Source organism: Triticum aestivum, chromosome 1D (genome assembly GCF_018294505.1).
Source record: "Triticum aestivum cultivar Chinese Spring chromosome 1D, IWGSC CS RefSeq v2.1, whole genome shotgun sequence".
Taxonomy (NCBI): Eukaryota; Viridiplantae; Streptophyta; class Magnoliopsida; order Poales; family Poaceae; genus Triticum; species Triticum aestivum.
In genome coordinates this window covers 436,975,265-436,994,164 of record NC_057796.1, presented here as the reverse complement: position 1 = coordinate 436,994,164, position 18,900 = coordinate 436,975,265, and the positions used below count along the sequence as shown (strand labels likewise).

Here is an 18,900-nt window from a genome sequence, read left to right as displayed (position 1 = left end):
AGGGTCGAACAATGTTCCGGTAGTTCCACCTCAAGTTGGTGGAGTTGGGGCAGCCAAGGGAATGATGCCTTCTAATGTTGATGTTATCACTCCGGTTGATGGAGTTGGGGCAGCAAACGGAATGATGCATTCTAATGTTGATGTTATCACTCCGATCTCCAAAATCGCGTGAACTTCATGTTATGTTATGTTTGAAACTGTTCCTTGTATGTTGAGAACTCTTGCATCTTGAGACATGTAAACTTGTGGTAGTTGAGTGTCTTCACTACTATTTCACCTTTTATGCACTATTGCTTTTATGTGGAATGCTTTTTCAGAATCATTGCTTCTTTTGTTCAATGATGCCTATATGTGACATGTTCTATGTCTGATGAACTATATACTGTTGCTGTATATGTTTCGCTGCAGGAAAGAAACAGAAACAGGAAAAAAAAGGCTCCTGGGCACACCATTACCGAGGGTGGCTCTCGGTAATGACTGTGAAACTGGACCAGAATGCACCCTTTACCGAGAGGCCTCTCGGTAAAGGATAATAATCTGTGGTGCCCCTGACAACTTTACCGAGAGGGCTCTCGGTAAGGGGAAAAGGATTGCTGAGGGTGGCTCTTGGCAAAGTTGGCCCTCGGCCTGCTCTCATGGTCCCACATGTCAGGAGGTGACACGTGTCAGCCTCCTAGTGGTTCTCCTTGCCGAGAGTGGCTCTCGGCAAAATTGGCCCTCGGCCTGTTCGCCTGGTCCCACATGTCAGGAGATGACACGTGTCTACTGGCTCTCTTTGCCGAGAGTGGCTCTCGGCAAAGATGGCCCTCGGCCTGTTCGCCTGGTCCCACATGTCAGGAGATGACACGTGTCTACTGGCTCTCTTTGCCGAGAGTGGCTCTCGGCAAAGATGGCCCTCGGCCTGTTCGCCTGGTCCCACATGTCAGGAGCTGACACGTGTCAGCCACCTACTGGGTGGCTTTGCCGAGAGTGGCTCTCGGCAAAGTTGGCCCTCGGCCTGTTCGCCTGGTCCCACCTGTCAGGAGCTGACACGTGTCAGCCATTGCCGAGAGTGGCTCTCGGCAAAGTTGGCCCTCGGCCTGTTCGCCTGGTCCCACGTGTCAGGAGCTGACACGTGTCAGCCACCTACTGGGTGGCTTTGCCGAGAGTGGCTCTCGGCAAAGTTGGCTCTCGGCCTGTTCGCCTGGTCCCACATGTCAGGAGCTGACACGTGTCAGCCACCTACTGGGTGGCTTTGCCGAGAGCGGCTCTCGGCCTGTTCGCCTGGTCCCACATGTCAGGAGCTGACACGTGTCAGCCACCTACTGGGTGGCTTTGCCGAGAGTGGCACTCGGCAAAGAAGCCCCTCGGCCTGTTCCCCTGGTCCCACGTGTCAGGAACCGCCGGCACCGTCTGCTATCCGTTAGCTACTTTATTTTGCCGAGTGGTACTGTTTGGCTCTCGGCAAAGTCTTTGCCGAGTGCCCGTGTTCTGGCTCTCGGCAAAATCCTGTTTGCCGAAAAGGTGTACGCCGGGTGGCTTTCGCCGAGGGTGACACTCGGCAAAGGCTTTGCCAGCGGTTTTCAGCCCTTTACCGAGTGTCCGTGGCACTCGGCGTAGCCCTAGTGACCTCTTGACAACAACCAGCCCCTGTGTCGCGTTAGCCTGCGGGTAGAGCGCTTTGGTGAGGGGCCTTAGGCTCAGGCTGGAAATGAACGGCGTTCCGGAGCCGGTGTTCACCAGGCACACCTGCACGGAGCCGCCTGGGACAACGGCGATGACTTCCTCCATCACCGGTGAGCTTGCATCCGAGATGTTCACCGTCTTCCAATAGTTAACCCCGAGGTGAAGGTCAAAGATGGGAAGCATGTCAAGACCATCGTAGTTGCCATACTTGAACATGGCGCGGACGAGATACTTGGGCCCCGGCAACACAAGTGGCCGGAGCGTGTAGCAGTTGCGCTCGCCGACAGGGAAACTGCGCACGGTGTGCCAGCCCCGAGCCAGCCTCGGGGTGATGTACTCGGCAGAGATGTTATGGTTAGTGCCTGCATCGATGAAGCCAGCGTCCCCGGTGAGCCGCAGCTTCGTCGTGTTGTCCACGTAGCCAGCGGCATTCTCCGGCAGGCCGCAGTCTATGCTTATGAAACCTGCATATATATACAGGTGCGAACAATAAGATACTGAAAGGCATGGCCCTCAGCCTAGAGCTGTAGTGAGTGAGCTCACCGGCTAACTTGTCGATCTGGCCATGGACCTGAAGAACGACGCTGCTCGCGGCGATACTGAGAAGAAGCAAGAGCCACCGGGTCGCCATTTGCTGTTGCTCTCGTCGGCGGTCCTTGATCCACCACAGGCACACAGCCGGCCAGCAGCTAGTCAGTACTTGTAGAACTAACATACCCGGTTGGGGTAGGCACGCGGTAGCATGCAACCAGAACGTGCAACTCGATCATATGTAGGATTAATTAGTGTAACACCACATGTGCACATGCCAAGCTGTTCATATATATATGAGCTTACACGGTTCCTTTGAAAACAGTGCTCCAAGCTTACTAAGTTTGGGCATGCAGAGATGAGCAGATCACATTGGCGATGGTTGACTTGCATGCGCTAGTCGGTCAACCGCCTCTCGCTGGTGCGCCGCAAGACGTGCGTAGCTGCTGTGATCGATTGACGGTAGACTTTTGGCTTTCCTGACTTCTTCATAAGCGGTTGTGTCATGATGGCCAGTTCATGCCACTGATGTCCCTGACTATCCTATGCTCATAGCTTTTGACATTCGATTCTGTGACATTGTACAGCTTGCATTAGCTTTGATTAATGGCGGGAACTAGTAATACTCTATGCACGTACCGTAGTGGGGTGGGTTGGAGTTATCCGGGAGCTTGTGTTGGCTTTGCGTGGCCCCTCGCGCACTGCAAACGGTGCCGGCCGTCACACACAGGGGGGCACTAGGCGGAGCGGCGGCGAGGCAGCAGCGTGGAGAGCGGCCGGCGGAGGGGAAGAGCGGCGACAAGGTGGCGTAGCACCTCTTTGATCCTCTGTCCTCCCTGTTTTGGTCACAAGAACATGAATTGACCAGTTTGATTGGATGGATCCAAACCGATCGAGAGCGGTCGGGACTTGGACTCGTGGTCCTTTTTGTTTATCAAAAAAGGCTTTCGCCCCGCTTTATATATAAAGCAAACCGCCAAGAGCACACATACACGGACTAGTTCAGAACACACACACCCAAGTCACAAAATGAGAAGTACAAAGGTTCTGCTGAGGGCACAGCTCAACAAGCCCAAAATAAACAAAAAAGGACGCGGCCGAGGCAAGGCGTCTAATCCGGCTCCGGGGGTGGCGGAGGGGGCGGCGGCGATAGATGGACGGCCATCGAGCGAAGGTCGGCGATGAAGGCGGTGATGGCGTCGCAGTCCTGAGGGCGGCTAAGCGGCCGCCAAAGCTGCAAGTAACCAGACAGTTTGAAGAGAGCGTCAGTAGCCCGTCGAAGAGGAATACGCTGGATCACAAGCTTATTGCGAATCGTCCAAAGAGTCCACGCTAGAACCCCGATCTCGAGCCACCTAATGTGGCGAGAGGGGGAAGGGGAGTTCTGGAGTTCGGCGAAGAGGTCGGGGAAGTTGGTGTGACACCAATTGCCTCCCACTGCCTCCCTAAAGCAGCTCCACATGAATTGAGCTGAGACACAGGAGAAGAAGATGTGATTCGAATCTTCGGGGGTACCACACAGGGGGCAGATGCCGGACCCAGGGCCATTGCGTTTGCGGACCTCCACCCCAGACGGAATCCTACCGCGGATCCATTGCCACATAAATATCCGAATTTTTAATGGCAAGCGGATGGACCAAACCGCAGGGAGGGGGGGGGGGGGGGAGGAGCGGAGGAGGGGGCAATGGCAGAGTAGAGGGACTTGGTGGAGAATTGGCCCGAAGGCTCAAGACGCCACCGAACCTCGTCCGGGCCCACATCCACCGCCGGCTTGTGGAGAGCGACGCAATCAAGCAGCTCAAGCCACGCGGCGGCTTCCGGGGTCCCAAATGGCCTCCGGAAGGCGAGGCGCCCTAAGTCAATAAAGGCCCTCTCAACGGAGATTAAGGGGGCGACAGCAATGGAGAAGAGGTCGGGGAAACGGGTCGCAAAGGGAGAGTCTCCCGCCCACCGGTCGAACCAGAACAGCGTCGCTGTACCCAATCCAACCGCGATGGAGGTCCCGATGCGAAGGACGGGAAGCAGTTGGACAACCGATTGCCAAAACGGGGAGCCGCCGCATCTCTGACAGAAGGTGAGGGGCTGTCCGCGCAGGTACTTGTTCCGGATAATGTCAAGCCAGAGACCACCGTGTCCTTGCGAAATGCGCCAGAGCCAGCGGGTGAGGAGGGTGATGTTCATGCGTTTAGAGCACATGATACCGAGGCCTTCCTGTTCACGGGGCTTGCAGATGTCCGGCCAGCTAACCATGTGGTATTTCTGCTTATTGTTGTCACCCGCCCAGAAGAAACGAGATTGAATTTTGGCGATCTCATGGTGAAGGGTCTCATGAAGACTGTAGAAGCTCATAAGAAACAGGAGGAGGCTAGTGAGGGAGGAATTAATGAGGATCGTGGTCCTTTTTTTCAAGAAAAAGGTACCTAATCAACGGCTTGCTGATTTACATTTCGGTATCTGTCAGATTTTCAAATTTTTGGATTGTACGAGACCAGTAAGTGACACAAGATCCATGTTAGTTTATTTGACGGATTGGACATAAAATTGGAACATGCCGAACGAAAACTACCTATCTGAAAGATAGCAAAGGTGAAAAAAAAAACTGAGAACAGAGTTCGGAGTGTGGTCCTTGGCTCTTCAGAACAAGATCAAAATCTTCATATGCTCATGGTTCTGTCATGGGGAAAGTGCACCAAAGCTAGCCAGATATAACGACTCCTTTCCCGCTCTTAAGAGCAGTCGGACTTGGACTCGAGGGTATTATCCACTCATCCTTCTTCATTGTTTCTCCCAGATCGCGAGCTACGTCGAAATCTCCTGTGGTCAATTTCAGGCTCTACCTGCAAATGTCACGTCGAAGAGGGGGGCATGTCCATGGCCCGCCAAGTTTGTGGCCAACAATGACGTTAACCCATTCGAAGGAAAGTCAGCTCGACAACCATATTGTTCACAGTTTCCTAAACCAAGTTGCCAAACAAGGCTACACAAGGGCCCACCGGCCAGTCACTTAGCGCTTCATGCTAGTCGTGCGATAATGATTGTGATATTGAGTTGAGGCTGTACATTACTTAGTTATTGACCGAGTACAGTTTTTATATAGTCTACTAGGTTCATGCATGTACATGGAGACATGGATGGAGCGCCTATGGAATCAAACATATTTTTTCTCGAGCAACATATAACATATTATCTCTTGACAAACTATGTCCGCCATATATCACGGTCCATTAGTTGCTTGCATTATGCAATGGGGCAATTAACCCAGCGAACAATGGCCGCAACACCATGGTTGCTACTTCTTCTCTGCATCGCTGCCGGTGGTGGCATGCTCCAAGCTTGCGCCCAGCCTGACAACAAAGGTGCGTACGCATGCTCGCTCAACGTTTAATCTTCGTGCAACGTTATTTATAGCATGTGGCCAGAAATCACAACGGATGGACTGGTGGCATGCCGACTGCCGTCTAATGCAGGATTCATAACCATAGATTGTGGCCTCTCGGAGATGGGCTACGTGGACAACACCACCAAGCTCTCCTATGCCCCCGACGCTGGCTTCATCGACGCCGGCATCGGCACGAACCACATTATTTCACCGGAGTACGTCATCCCAGGATTGGCCAAGGTTTGGTACAGTTTGCGTAGCTTCCCAACTGGCGTGCGGAACTGCTACACGCTTCGCTCCCTCATGCCCGGGCTCAAGTACATGATCCGAGGGAGGTTCAAGTACGGCAACTACGATGGCCTCGACCGTCTGGCAGTGTTTGACCTCCATATCGGCGCCAACTACTGGCACACCGTGAACATCACAAACTCGACGGATGCGGTGTTCGTGGAGGCCACCGTGGTGGTGCCGGAGGACTTCATGCAGGTCTGCCTGGTGGACACTGGTGGCGGTACGCCGTTCATTTCTGGCCTGGACCTAAGGCCACTGAAGAGATCGATGTACCCGCAGGTGACCGCAGCGCAGGGTCTGGTCCTATTTGTCAGGCTGAACTTCGGCCCGACCGACACCACCTTCTACGCCAGGTATCCCGATGATCCACACGACCAGATTTTTTTCGATAAAGGACGCTTTTATTATCTCGAAATGTAGCATCAAGCGGATACAAAGCATTATGAGTAACACCCGGCCTCTGCATAACTAGGATGCACACAGCCCAACACGGAAAGTCTGACAAAATGAATGGAAAAAAAACGACAAATCGGCGACAGTAGAGTCCTATAGACCGACACTATGCCTATGTCGCAAGGGATGGTAGACCGATCCGGAGATTATGCTGCCACCCATATTGGGTAAAAACCACCGTAGCCACCTGCTCCAACCGCGTACACACCGTCTTGAACAGCGGTTGGTACTCCACTCGTTAGCGTAGACCACGTACGAAGCGAGTGCGTACAACGGAAAATAACCTGCAAAGGAGAAGCATTTTTATCATTGAAAACCAAATCATTTCTACATAGCTAAAGCGACCATAGTAAGGCGTATGCTCCCACCCGTATTAGCGTTTTGAATCTATTTGGAATACCGTCCAACCAGTGACCAAAAATATTGGCGACACTTATGGGCGGATACAAATTTGACGCTATTTGGATGATTGACCACGTAGTACGTGCAAACTTGCATTGAAAAAAGAGGTATTTGATTGTCTCTTCATGAGTACAAAAACAACACTTCTTACTTCCTCGCCAGTTGCGTCGTGCGAGGTTGTCTTTGGTTAGAACAACTCCCCTACGAAGATACCACATGAAGATTTTAACTTTTAGTGGAATCTTCGACTTCCAGATTTTCTTGTTGTTACTCACCGGTACCTCAGAATGCATAAGTGCACGGTACATAGAGTCTATTGTGAATGACCCTGATATAGTAAGGTTCCAGCGAAACACATCCCGGCCTTGTCTAATATTTATCGAATCCAGACGGGATAAAAGATTGTGCCATGACATAAGTCGGGGGCCAATCAAATCGCGCCTAAACGAAATATTGGGTGGGGATGAACTGAGCACTTGCGCAATAGTATTATTCTTTTCGCGAGCAATGTTGTACAGGGCTGGATATTGTTCTCGAAGACTGGCATTGCCTAGCCAGATGTCTTCCCAGAAACGAACCTCTGACCCGTCCCTTATCGCGAAAGACCCAAAGCGAAAGAGATGTTTCTTTGCCACCATTAGGCCAGCCCAAAAGTGCGAGTCGCCAGGTGTCCAATATGCCTGAGACACTGCCTTTTGGCCTAGATACTTGTTGCGCAACATGGTTTACCAAACACCATCCTCAGTAAGAAGTTTGAACAACCATTTACTAAGTAGGGCCTCATTCTTGATTTGCAAGTCATGAATTCCAAGGCCACCTTGGTCTTTCGGCCTACAAACCACACTCCATTTGGCCAGTCTATATTTTTTCCTTTTCACCATCTCCTTGCCAAAAGAATCTGGATCTAAAATAGTCCAGTCTTTGCAAGACCCCTTTTGGGAGTTGGAAGAAAGAAAGCATATAGAGAATCATATTTGTGAGGACAGAGTTAATCGAAACCAGCCGTCCTCTAACTGAGAGCAATTTGCCTTTCCAACTACTCAATCGTTTCTCTAACCGCTCCTCTACATGCTTCCACTCCGCAATGGTGAGACGCCGATAATGAATCGGTATTCCCAAATATTTAATCGGGAATTGGCCATGTGCGCAACCAAATAGGTCAGCATATTCGGCCGCCGCCTGAGTGGCTTCTCCAAAGCAGAAAAGTTCACTTTTATGGAAGTTTATTTTAAGACCCGACATTTTCTCAAACGCTGACAACAAGAGTTTAAGGTTTCGAGCCTTGTCCAGGTCATGTTCCATAAAGAGAATCGTGTCATCGGCATATTGCAGAATAGAGAGACCACCATCCACAAGGTGTGGCACTACTCCTGCAATCTGGTCGTCCTACTTGGCGCGCTCAATCAGAATAGCCAACATGTCAGCGACAATGTGAAATAACATTGGAGACATGGAGTCACCCTGTCGTAATCCTTTTTTTGTTTGAAAGTAATGGCCTACATCATCATTGACTTTGATGGCCACACTACCTCCAGTTACAAAATTATGGATCCACTCGCGCCATTTATCGGAGAAACCTTTCATCCTTAGGGTCTGTTGGAGGAAAGACCATTTGACCTTGTCATAGGCTTTTTCAAAGTCGATCTTGAATACTACTCCACTCATGTTTTTTCGGTGCATCTCATGGACGGTCTCATGCAGGAGTACTATGCCATCAAGTATATTTCTTCCTTGCATGAAAGCCGTTTGAGATGGCCGGACAACATGGTCAGCTACCAAGTTTAACCTATTCGTAGCCACTTTGGTGAAAATTTTGAAGCTGACATTAAGGAGGCATATGGGTCTGAACTGTTGGATCCGTTCAGCCTCCTTAATCTTCGGCAACAAGACAATCTCACCAAAATTAAGTCTGAATAGGTCAAGTTTGTCGGCATGAAGGCAATTAAACAACTCCATTAGGTGAGACTTGATTATATCCCAGAAATTCTGATAGAATTCTGCGGGAAAACCATCTGGACCTGGAGCTTTGTTATGTTCCATTTGGAACACCGCAGCTCTCACCTCCTCTTCAGAGAATGGTGATGTAAGGATATCGTTTTCTTCAGTCGTGACTTGTGGGATATCATCTGTTCGGGTCTCATCAAGGGTGAAGTTCCCTTCGGCGGTCGCCCCGAATAGAGATTTGTAGTAGTTGGTGATATACTTTTTGAGCTCCTCCTGACCTTCGATCCGCCCCTCATCTTGTTGGAGACTGTAAATACATTTCTTCCTATGCCGCCCATTGGCGACCAATTGGAAGTATCTTGTATTACTATCACCCATCAGAATGAAATCAGCTTTGGATCTTTGGTAGTATTTGATCTCTTCTTCTCGCAAAAGACGTGCAACCTTCTCATTAGATTGATTTTTCAATTCAATCTCTTGTTGAGATAAGGTGCGCGTCTCAGCAATTTTGTCGAGGTCATCAATGATGGTACAGAGTCGTTGTTTTTCTTTTTTATATATCCCGTTGGTATGTTTCGCCCATCCAGTGAGATGTTGCCTCATGGCCCTCATTTTAAAGTTCCATCTGTGAATAGGTGTACGACCAACAACAGGCCTCTCCCAAACATTCTTGATTATGTCTACAAATCCTTCCCGATGCATCCATCCCAATTCAAATTTGAAAGGACGACGTGCAGCTAGGTTCGTACATTTAGAATCTAGAATGATGGGTGCATGATCCGATAACGCGTTGATACGCTCTAGGGCTCGTACGGTTACCAGTGGAAATTTTAGTTCCCATTCGGTATCCATGAGTACCCTATCAAGCTTCTCATATGTCGGCACAGATCGGTTATTAGCCCATGTGAACTGACGCCCCGACATACTCGCTTCCCGAAGATCCAAACTGTCTATCACATCGTTGAATAGGAAGGGCCAATAAGTGTCGAAACGGTCATTATTTTTCTCTTCTTGGTATCTAAGGATATTGAAGTCCCCTCCAATAAGCATTGGGTACGGGTTATCCTTCGCCAGGTTTACCAATTCCCGAAGGAAAGCCGGTTTATGCTCATCTTGGGCAGCCCCATAGACTGCGACTAGAGTCCATGTAAAACTGTCAGCTCTGTTTCTTAGGTGATATTTTATATGAAATTCACCGATTGAAAAGGCCAACAAGTCCATGACTGTTGTCACAATACCAAGAAGAATTCCTCCAGACCTTCCACGAGCTGGTAGACTATGCCATGCATAGTCGAAACCACCTGATAGGTGATCGAGGACATGCGGGCGAAAATCACACTTACCAGCCTCAGAAATTTCCACAAAATCCAATCCATGTTCCCTTACACAATCACCGACGTGTTTATGTTTAGCCAAGTCCGAGAGACCTCTGCTATTCCAAAACATGCCTTTCATGGGGAAACTCGGATTGGTGTGGAACTCCTCACCTTCTTGGGCGGTTTTTGTTTCTTTTTAGAGGAGTGTGATTTAGATTTCTGCGAGGACGCTGTGAAGTCACAAAACATGGACCCGAAGTCACAAAACATGGACCCAGGTCTTGCGTCATCCAATCCAACCTCGGTAACCTCACCAACCAAGTGGGATATAAGCGGACCATCATATTTGGCATATGCTTCATCCTCCTCCTCAGTTTCGGGGTTAGGTATGGAGCCATTACACTTCGGAGAAACCTTTAATCGGTCAATCTCCATATGTTTAAGCACCCCAACCGATAAATTAATTTCATTATCATTCTTTCCAATAGAGCATCCAACATTCTTTAAGCTAGAAGAAATACGTGAATCTGAAAAGGAAAGAAAAGATTTTGCGGATAAGTTACCTGGAACGGTGTCCAAATTACGTGCAGCCTGACGTCACATTGCCTTGTCCATAGCATGTTCGTCGGTCGGAGAAGAACCGTCAACGGAGACGGGGTGACGGCTACTACGCCGAAGGGGAGAGCTTCCCTCAGACGTAAGAGCCACCGGTGTCATCGGGCGATCCGTCGACAATGATGAAGCAGTAGCGAACATGGTAGGTGTTGTAGACGAAGTCGGTGCAGAGAGACGAACACATGGCGCCATCTGTGTAGCATCGTGAGACGGCTTGGAAGACTGCAGACCAGCCTGCGTGGGTGGGCCGACCACAGCAACAGCCGGCTGCTGAACCGGCACGTCCATTCGCTGGCGAAGATCTGTAGCCTCATGCATATCAGCTGGACGTGTAGATGAGTCGACGGTCTCCGCTAGGCCAGCAGCCGGTGGACCAAACTCCCCATTATTCTGATGCATGGCAGCAACTCGGCTGGGAAGGTCTAGGCCTGTACGTGACTCTTCAATGGTGCTCATGGGTGTGTGCGAGTAAACTCTCTGTGCATCCGAAAAACGAACATCCGTGTTCATTGGGACGGTCACACTCCCATCACACTGAGATTCAGACGAAGCTGCACCGGAGACTCCAGAATTTTTTGCCTTTTTATTCGCATCACGATCAGGCAAGTCATCCTCGCGGTTAGCCCCATGGTCGGGACCATCATCATGGTGTTCCCAAATACGAGGGATAAAATCATCATCGGGCTTGAAATCATCGTCCTCGAGAACAAACCGGAAGTCATAACCATTTAATTTGATATACACCCCAGCCGACACTCAGGCACTCCCTGCATTATCCTCTTTCTTGAATATATTTAGATTCAGGACAGCCACCTGAATACGCACAATGCCACGACGTCGTAAGCAAATCAAGTCAACATCTTGTGTTGCACCGATGACGGATCCCACTGCCCACAAACCAAGAAAGTGGCGAAGTGGCGGTGGAACTCCAGTGACATGTACCCAAACTGGCTTTAGCGGATTATATGCAGGCTTGACATCATTTTTTGATTTCCATTCACTAATAGCAATCATGACATTGTGAGACTTGACTTTGAACTCGAAAGCAGACACTCGACGCAAAACCTCCATAGATGGAAAGGCAACCAAGAAGGCATCATCACCATGAGGAACGGCCTCCCACTTCCATGAAGTTTGAACCGAGGCGATTTTAGCAATCTCAGCCTCCACAACAGCTGCCGTCACCGAACCTCCCGATATCATAACCAGACCAGTTGGTGAACATGATGGTGCAAGGTGCTCCTTAAAAACCGAGTCGGGCAGATGCACGAACATGGCCTCGTTTAGACCCACACCACCTAAGGCTGCCATAGGTCTCGGCTGCTTCAGCATAGAACAACGATGAAGAGGATGCTTATGATTATTGCAAATGTAACAGAAGTGAGTCACGTTGCAATCCTTAGAAAGATGATCATCTGTCCTACACTTGTAGCACCAAAGACTAGTCTTCTTCCCTCCAATCTGCGTGTCAGCCGAAACTGCGGAAGGCCCGGTCGGCACGGGCCCAGGCAACACCGGAGCAGCAGGAGTGGCCTGAGGAACCGGAACAACGAGCGGAGGTCCCGAGGCAGTCGACGCAGGAACCCCGGCACCCTTCCGCTTCTTTTTCTTGTTGTTGTTGCTGGGACGGCTAGACGTGGGAGCACCAGCCGGCGCCGTGGGAACCCCGAAAACCATAGGTTGTTGGAGAGGAGCAACAGCCGGCGCTGCCTGGCCGGCCAGTGGGATCCTTGGCGGTCCGGCCGTGGGGCCAAACCCGGCGAAGCGGGACTGGGATGGCACGGCAGGGCCGTCCTGAACTGAAGATGCCGCGGTTCCCTGCGTTGCCAGCGATCCGCCTTTGGACGAGGAAGGTAGACGCCCTGACATGTCAGCGGAGGCTCGTACACGCAAGGCAGCGCCACCGTCACTTGGAGGTGGGCACACCCCGGAGACGCGTGCCGCCTCTTGGGACATGCCACCACACCACCCCGCATGTATGAGGGCCCGGTGCGACGCTCGGGTGGCATTGCTACCCCCTAGGGCCCCCGTCCCGCCTAACCCTGTAGCGTTTGACCACGGGATCTAGCCCTTTGACTTTGCACGGACGGGCTTTGAGCAGTGGACCTATCCACCCGGTTGTGTTAGGTCAGTCCATAGGAACACTTTGGAGAAACATCCGGGTCAGACCCACGGCAAGATCCCCTCCGTGTAGACCCGACGCACCCGTTTCCCCCCTCCATGTGCCGGCGGCGGCGCCGTCCGTGAGGGGGCACACCCCGGAGACGCGTGCCGCCTCTTCGGACATGCCACCACACCACCCCGCATGTATGAGGGCCCGGTGCGACGCTCGGGTGGCATTGCTACCCCCCAGGGCCCCCGTCCCGCCTAACCCTGTAGCGTTTGACCACGGGATCTAGCCCTTTGACTTTGCACGGACGGGCTTTGAGCAGTGGACCTATCCACCCGGTTGTGTTAGGTCAGTCCATAGGAACACTTTGGAGCAACATCCGGGCCAGACCCACGGCAAGATCCCCTCCGTGTAGACCCGACGCGTCCGTTTCCCCCCTCCAGGTGCCGGCGGCGCCGCCGTCCGTGAGGGGGGGGGCACACCCCGGAGACGCGTGCCAGGCGTTTGCACCCGCCACAACACTTCCAGACTTGTGAGAGGCCGCCTACGCAAGATTTGGCGGCATGCTAGCCCCCAGAGGCCGCCGGCCACAGTCGTATACACGCGAAGAGCAATCCGCATAGAGGGAATCGTTCAGATACTACTCCATCACGAACAATTATGAAAAATTACCATCAGTCCTACAGCAGATGTGCCCGCGTCGTGTAAAAAACTCATGATTTTATCGCGCTCCGAGTATTTAATAATATTCACGCCGCATCGTTACCGCAGAACGTCTACTACCGTGTCATTGCCGTCCGTGAGGGGGGGCACACCCCGGAGACGCGTGCCGCCTCTTCGGACATGCCACCACACCACCCCGCATGTATGAGGGCCCGGTGCGACGCTCGGGTGGCATTGCTACCCCCCAGGGCCCCCGTCCCGCCTAACCCTGTAGCATTTGACCACGGGATCTAGCCCTTTGACTTTGCACGGACGGGCTTTGAGCAGTGGACCTATCCACCCGGTTGTGTTAGGTAAGCCCATATGAACACTTTGGAGCAACATCCGGGCCAGACCCACGGCAAGATCCCCTCCGTGTAGACCCGACGGGCCCGTTTCCCCCCTCCAAGTGCCGGCGGCGTCGCCATCCGTGAGGGGGGGCACACCCCGGAGACGCGTGCCGCCTCTTGGGACATGCCACCACACCACCCCGCATGTATGAGGGCCCGGTGCGACGCTCGGGTGGCATTGCTATCCCCCAGGGCCCCCGTCCCGCCTAACCCTGTAGCGTTTGACCACGGGATCTAGCCCTTTGACTTTGCACGGACGGGCTTTGAGCAGTGGACCTATACACCCGGTTGTGGTAGGTCAGCCCATAGGAACACTTTGGAGCAACATCCGGGCCAGACCCACAGCAAGATCCCCTCCGTGTAGACCCGACGCGTCCGTTTCCCCCCTCCAGGTGCCGGCGGCGCCGCCGTCCGTGAGGGGAGGCACACCCCAGAGACGCATGCCAGGCGTTTGCACCCGCCACAACACTTCCAGACTTGTGAGAGGCCGCCTACGCAAGATTTGGCGGCATGCTAGCCCCCGGAGGCCGCCGGCCACAGTCGTAGACACGCGAAGAGCAATCCGCATAGAGGGAATTGTTCAGATACTACTCCAATGCAAGAAGAAGGCCCGCCAGATGCAGTACGAGGTGCGCTATGTGGCCAGCTCGACATACTACCACGACTATCTTGGTGTGAAGATGACCAAGGAAGAAGCGCGGAGGATGGGCATTACCTTGGAGAGGGACGAGTTCTTGGCGGTAAGTATAAAAGATTTTTCATTATGCTTTCATTACCTTGTGGTACATTTCACCGTTTCGTGTTGACATGCCATTATGCTTTTATTATGTAGGTGTGTCCAAATTGGTGTTATGGAAAAGACGAGTCCTGGGCGGCATTGGTGGATCTTTGGTGTGATGAGGCTCGAGCCTGGGCGGCTATGAGAGTCAAAAACAAGGCTAACCGAGGGAAGGAGCGAGTACATGCTCAGGGAAACCGAAACCACTATCTCCACAAGGCAGTTAATGTATGACTAACCCCATTAAACATTCTTCTTCTTCTATTTACCATTACTTTCTTATGTATGACTAACCTCTGTTTGGTGGTGCAGGAGGAGAAACTGAAGCGGCCGCTCTCACACATGCAGGCGTGGGAGATCGCCCATACGCGGAAGGACCCCAAGCCTGGCGAGCCCAAGTACTACGGCAAGAAGACCACGCATAGGAAGAAGGCCTACTCCGATGGGTATCTGGAGTTACATCCTGACACACCTGACCCCATTGCGGCGGATCTGGACGAAAGGGTGGTGGTGGGCATGGGGCCGAAGGAGCACGGTCGGGAGGCGGTTCTCGATGCTGTGATCACTCCTACTATCTCCTACACACAGCTCCGTCGGATCGACCCGACCCTGAGCCAGCGCACGAGCACGCGCATGAGCAGTGCACGATCACTGTCCCTCTTTCAGGAGCAGCAAACTGTAAGTATTTTCCCTTTTATCTTCATTGTTCCTTTTATTTTCCGCATTTAGTAGTTTTATGAGTCTCATCATGTCATACTGTAGGCCTACATGGAGTACACACGCCAGGAGACCATGGCGTGGCACGACCGCCTTCATGCATACTATCAGCATAGGGATTGCGAGATGCAGCACGCTTTTCAGGAAATGGCGGCCGGCAGGTGTCCTCAATGGCCATCAACAGAGGGTCCTCCAGCACAATCAGTGCTGCTGACCTTTGAGGAGTTTGTGGCACAGAACTCTGGCCCCTCGCCGATTAGTTCATCCCCAATCAATTCACCCAAAGCATGTCATGCCTTTCAACACAGTCTTATATCCCGTTAATATATCTTTTCAACATCCAGGGAACAGGTGCATCTACCGTTGGCGGTGGTCTTCGCAGCACTTCCGAGACACGGAGCCCGACCACTCCGATCCACGGAGGCGGAGGCGGTCTTGGCGGTAGCGCTGCCGCTAGCAGTGACGACCTGGGCTTCGGCGGTCTTGGCGGTGACGACCTCCGCGGTGCTCGACGTGCTGGCGCTTAAGCCTTTCGGGCACATTGTGGCGGTTCTCGATGCTATGATACTTATATGCTTGTGATGTTTCTTATCTTATTGTTGTTTGTGAGATTCTTATATGCTTGGTGGTGATGATACTTATATGTTTATGCTTTGCGATGCTTCTTATGATGTGTGATGATGAATTTGTTGTGTGATGCTGCTCCTTATTGTTACGTGATGCTGCTTCTTATATATGCTGTTTGTTATATGCTGTGTATATTCAAATGAATTGAGCTGAAAAGAAACAGAAAAAAGAAAAAAAAACTGGACAGAAACTATGCCGACGGCCTAGCCGTCGGCTTAGTTTGAAACTATGCCGACGGCTAGGCCGTCGGCATAGACCTGCCCCAGGAGCGCCCAGTTTCTGACACGTGGCATGTCTATGCCGACGGCCTAGCCGTCGGCATACTTTCAAACTAAGCCGACGGCTAGGCCGTCGGCATAGACATGCCCCATGCTGAACGGCGTCTCGCCACGTGGCGAGAAGCCATTGGGCAGCACTTGACGGCGGCTGCCGTTAGGCGATGACATTGCCAACGGCCAGGGCTGTCGGCATAGATGTACGGCCACCGTCGGGATAGGGTCTATGCCGACGGCTTTTCTATGCCGACGGTCATCCTGGCTACGCCGACGGATATTTTGCCGATGGCGCTATGCCGACGGGGGCCGTCGGCATAGGCCTGGCCTGACGGCTAGTCATGGCGATTCCGGTAGTGACAGTTCGATCATATTTGATGTCACAAAGTTTACGATCTTTTTGATTGTGTCCTATTTTTTTGATTTTACTGTTGATAGAGGGTGTAGGGGCACCCGGGAGCTATAACATCTTTCTCTTATAAGCATAGATTGTGGTCTCCCGGGGGAGGTGAGCTACGTGGACAATGCCACCAAGTTCGCCTACGCCACTGACGCCAGCTTCATCGATGCCCCTTTTACCGGCGACGCTCAGCTTTGTCCAGCGGCAGCCTCGGGAGGGGGGGCGATGAGGGACGGGAGCAAGGTGGACCGGGCCACGGCAGGGTTGTTTAGGGTTTTGCCCCCCGTCGCCTAGAGAAGCGGACGCGACCGGCTTTAAAATTAGTTGATAATTTCACTTCTCCGGCCTCTAAACCAACTAGGGATGAAGCCTAGTCCTCAGTAAATGTGTGAGTACCAGGAAAGTCTGGTCCTCAAGAATAAATAGGAATCTAAATTCGCCTTCGGGAGGATTTGAACCTAGGTGTTAGGTCTGTACATCCACTCTCCCGACTAGTTGAGCTGGGCTCACTCCCATTAAAATTGCGGATAGAATTTCACTTCGCGGCCTTTGCACCAACCAGGATGCACACATCCTTTTAAGCATGAGTACTCATATTTTTAATCTTGATTACGGACCAAGCCTAGTCCTCAAGGATAAATGATCCTGAAGGACAAATAGAAATCTAAATTCATCTCCGTGAAGGTTTGAGCTCGGGTGCTTGGTTTGTACATCCACTCTCCATGAACTAATTGCATTGTGCAATAGCCTTCCTAGGGATTTTGAGCTTACCGTTGATGTCCGGCTGGGCACGAGCTAGGTGTGCGCCGGCCGTGGCGGCAGCGGCGAGGCAGAGAAGCAGCAGCCATGGGCTTGCCACCGTTGATTGCTCCATTGCATATGCAAGAGCAGTTAATGGTTTCCAGTTGACGAACCCCGGCGCTTTGCTATACATCAAGGCAACGTGCTTGCTTGCCGGGCGCACGACTCGGAAGACCGGTTCCGGGCTCGGGTCTCCATACCTTATTCTCCTGACTTTTGCGCCGATCTAAAGGTTAGAATCCTCCAATGTTCCTCTGATAATCGTTTGAATTGAGACCCTTAGATGAAAAGGGAAATGGAGTTGAGCAAGTCAACTGCCATCTCTTGGTACTGTGTGGTGTCAATAAATGGTTAGTGCAGATATGACGCGGTTGTAGCCATTATTTTGGAGTCATTTTACAGTGCATCCGGACGATATGGACCGTCCGTCGGAGCGAATTCGATGCTCCAAATCTGATGCAATACGCTGATGTCACGTGTATTATATCAGACCCCGAGGGGCATTCTCGGGAGAAAAAAATATTTCGACCTGATTAGATTTTCCCTCCCAAATATTTCAAGAGTATTCTCAGTACAAATTTCAGGGCTATTTTCGGTTTGATTTTTATCCCGTTCGGTAGGGTTTATTCCTCGCCGCCGCTAGGGTAAAATGACTCTTAATCCTCGCCGGCAGGATCTAGCCGCGCGTCGCGGCCCCTTCCTCCCTCCACCCCAATTCCCTCGGGATCTCAGAACAACCTTTTCAACGAACAACACGAGAGGAGGTGCACTTCCCTCTCCGCGGCGGCTGCCGGCGAAGATTCGGCGCTATCCCACCTCCCAGTCCTCCATGCGGGTGCCTACAGCCACAAGGTTATAGGCAACCTCTTTCCCACACCCCAAATGGATGTTTGCGTCCTCTACGCCTCTCTGCCATGGCCACAACTTTGATCTGGCCATGCATCTCGTCCGAAGGCAACGTGGTTGGGTATGGATCATGTTCTGCGGGACTAGATGAAGCCGGCCGCCGGCCTCGACGGCCAGCCCCATTCGTCCAGCCCCGACGGCAAGATCTACGAACGTTCAATCGTTGCATTCATACACTTATATATTTTATTCAGCATGTATTCTTTCAATTTGGCTGATAGGTGAGATTTGGAGATCAATAGAGATGATAAGCTATTAATTTTGGAATGTACTATAAACAATTCATAGCTTATGTTGCTCAATATGTATGATGCTCGCTTCTTCTTGTGCAATTGCTGAACTGGGATCAACAAACTTGGCATGTGCTTTATAAGAAAAATTAGATTCACATGGGATATCCACCGTTTGAACATTGGTGCTAATTCTTATTATGATGTTTTAGCCTTGTTACGCCGAGAGTAATGATCCTCCCAAAAAGCAGAGAGAAAGGAATGAGCATTCGATTCTTCCATATGTTGCATTTCATTCTTCCGTGTTTAGTTGTGTCCAACATTTGTTACATGCACACACTTGACAAGGTTAGTACAAGTAGCAATCTTTTCTCTGTTTTGCAGGGCTATGACATAACATGCTATGTGATT

General features: G+C 51.6%; 1 protein-coding gene across 1 annotated transcript; it reads right to left on the bottom strand.

Moving 5' to 3' along the window:
• Nucleotides 1-375: 375 nt before the first annotated feature.
• On the bottom strand, nt 376-17,486 carry LOC123160188 (probable LRR receptor-like serine/threonine-protein kinase At4g29180). The gene is made up of 3 exons (XM_044578000.1): nt 17,324-17,486; nt 1,624-2,129; nt 376-402 (listed from the first exon to the last, which is right to left on the bottom strand). The coding sequence occupies exons 1-3, from the start codon at nt 17,484-17,486 to the stop codon at nt 376-378; spliced, it is 696 nt and encodes a 231-aa protein (XP_044433935.1).
• Nucleotides 17,487-18,900: the final 1,414 nt, after the last annotated feature.

Bases quoted from the DNA above. Each gene is read 5' to 3' on its own strand.
- LOC123160188 (XM_044578000.1), bottom strand. From the start codon at position 17,486: ATGTATAGCAAAGCGCCGGGGTTCGTCAACTGGAAACCATTAACTGCT. The intron at 2,130-17,323 runs GTAAGCTCAAAA...ATATATATGCAG, and splicing joins TGCCCAGCCGGACATCAACG to GTTTCATAAGCATAGACTGC. The intron at 403-1,623 runs GTTGTTGTCAAG...TCTTTCCTGCAG, and splicing joins CTAACGCGACACAGGGGCTG to CGAAACATATACAGCAACAG.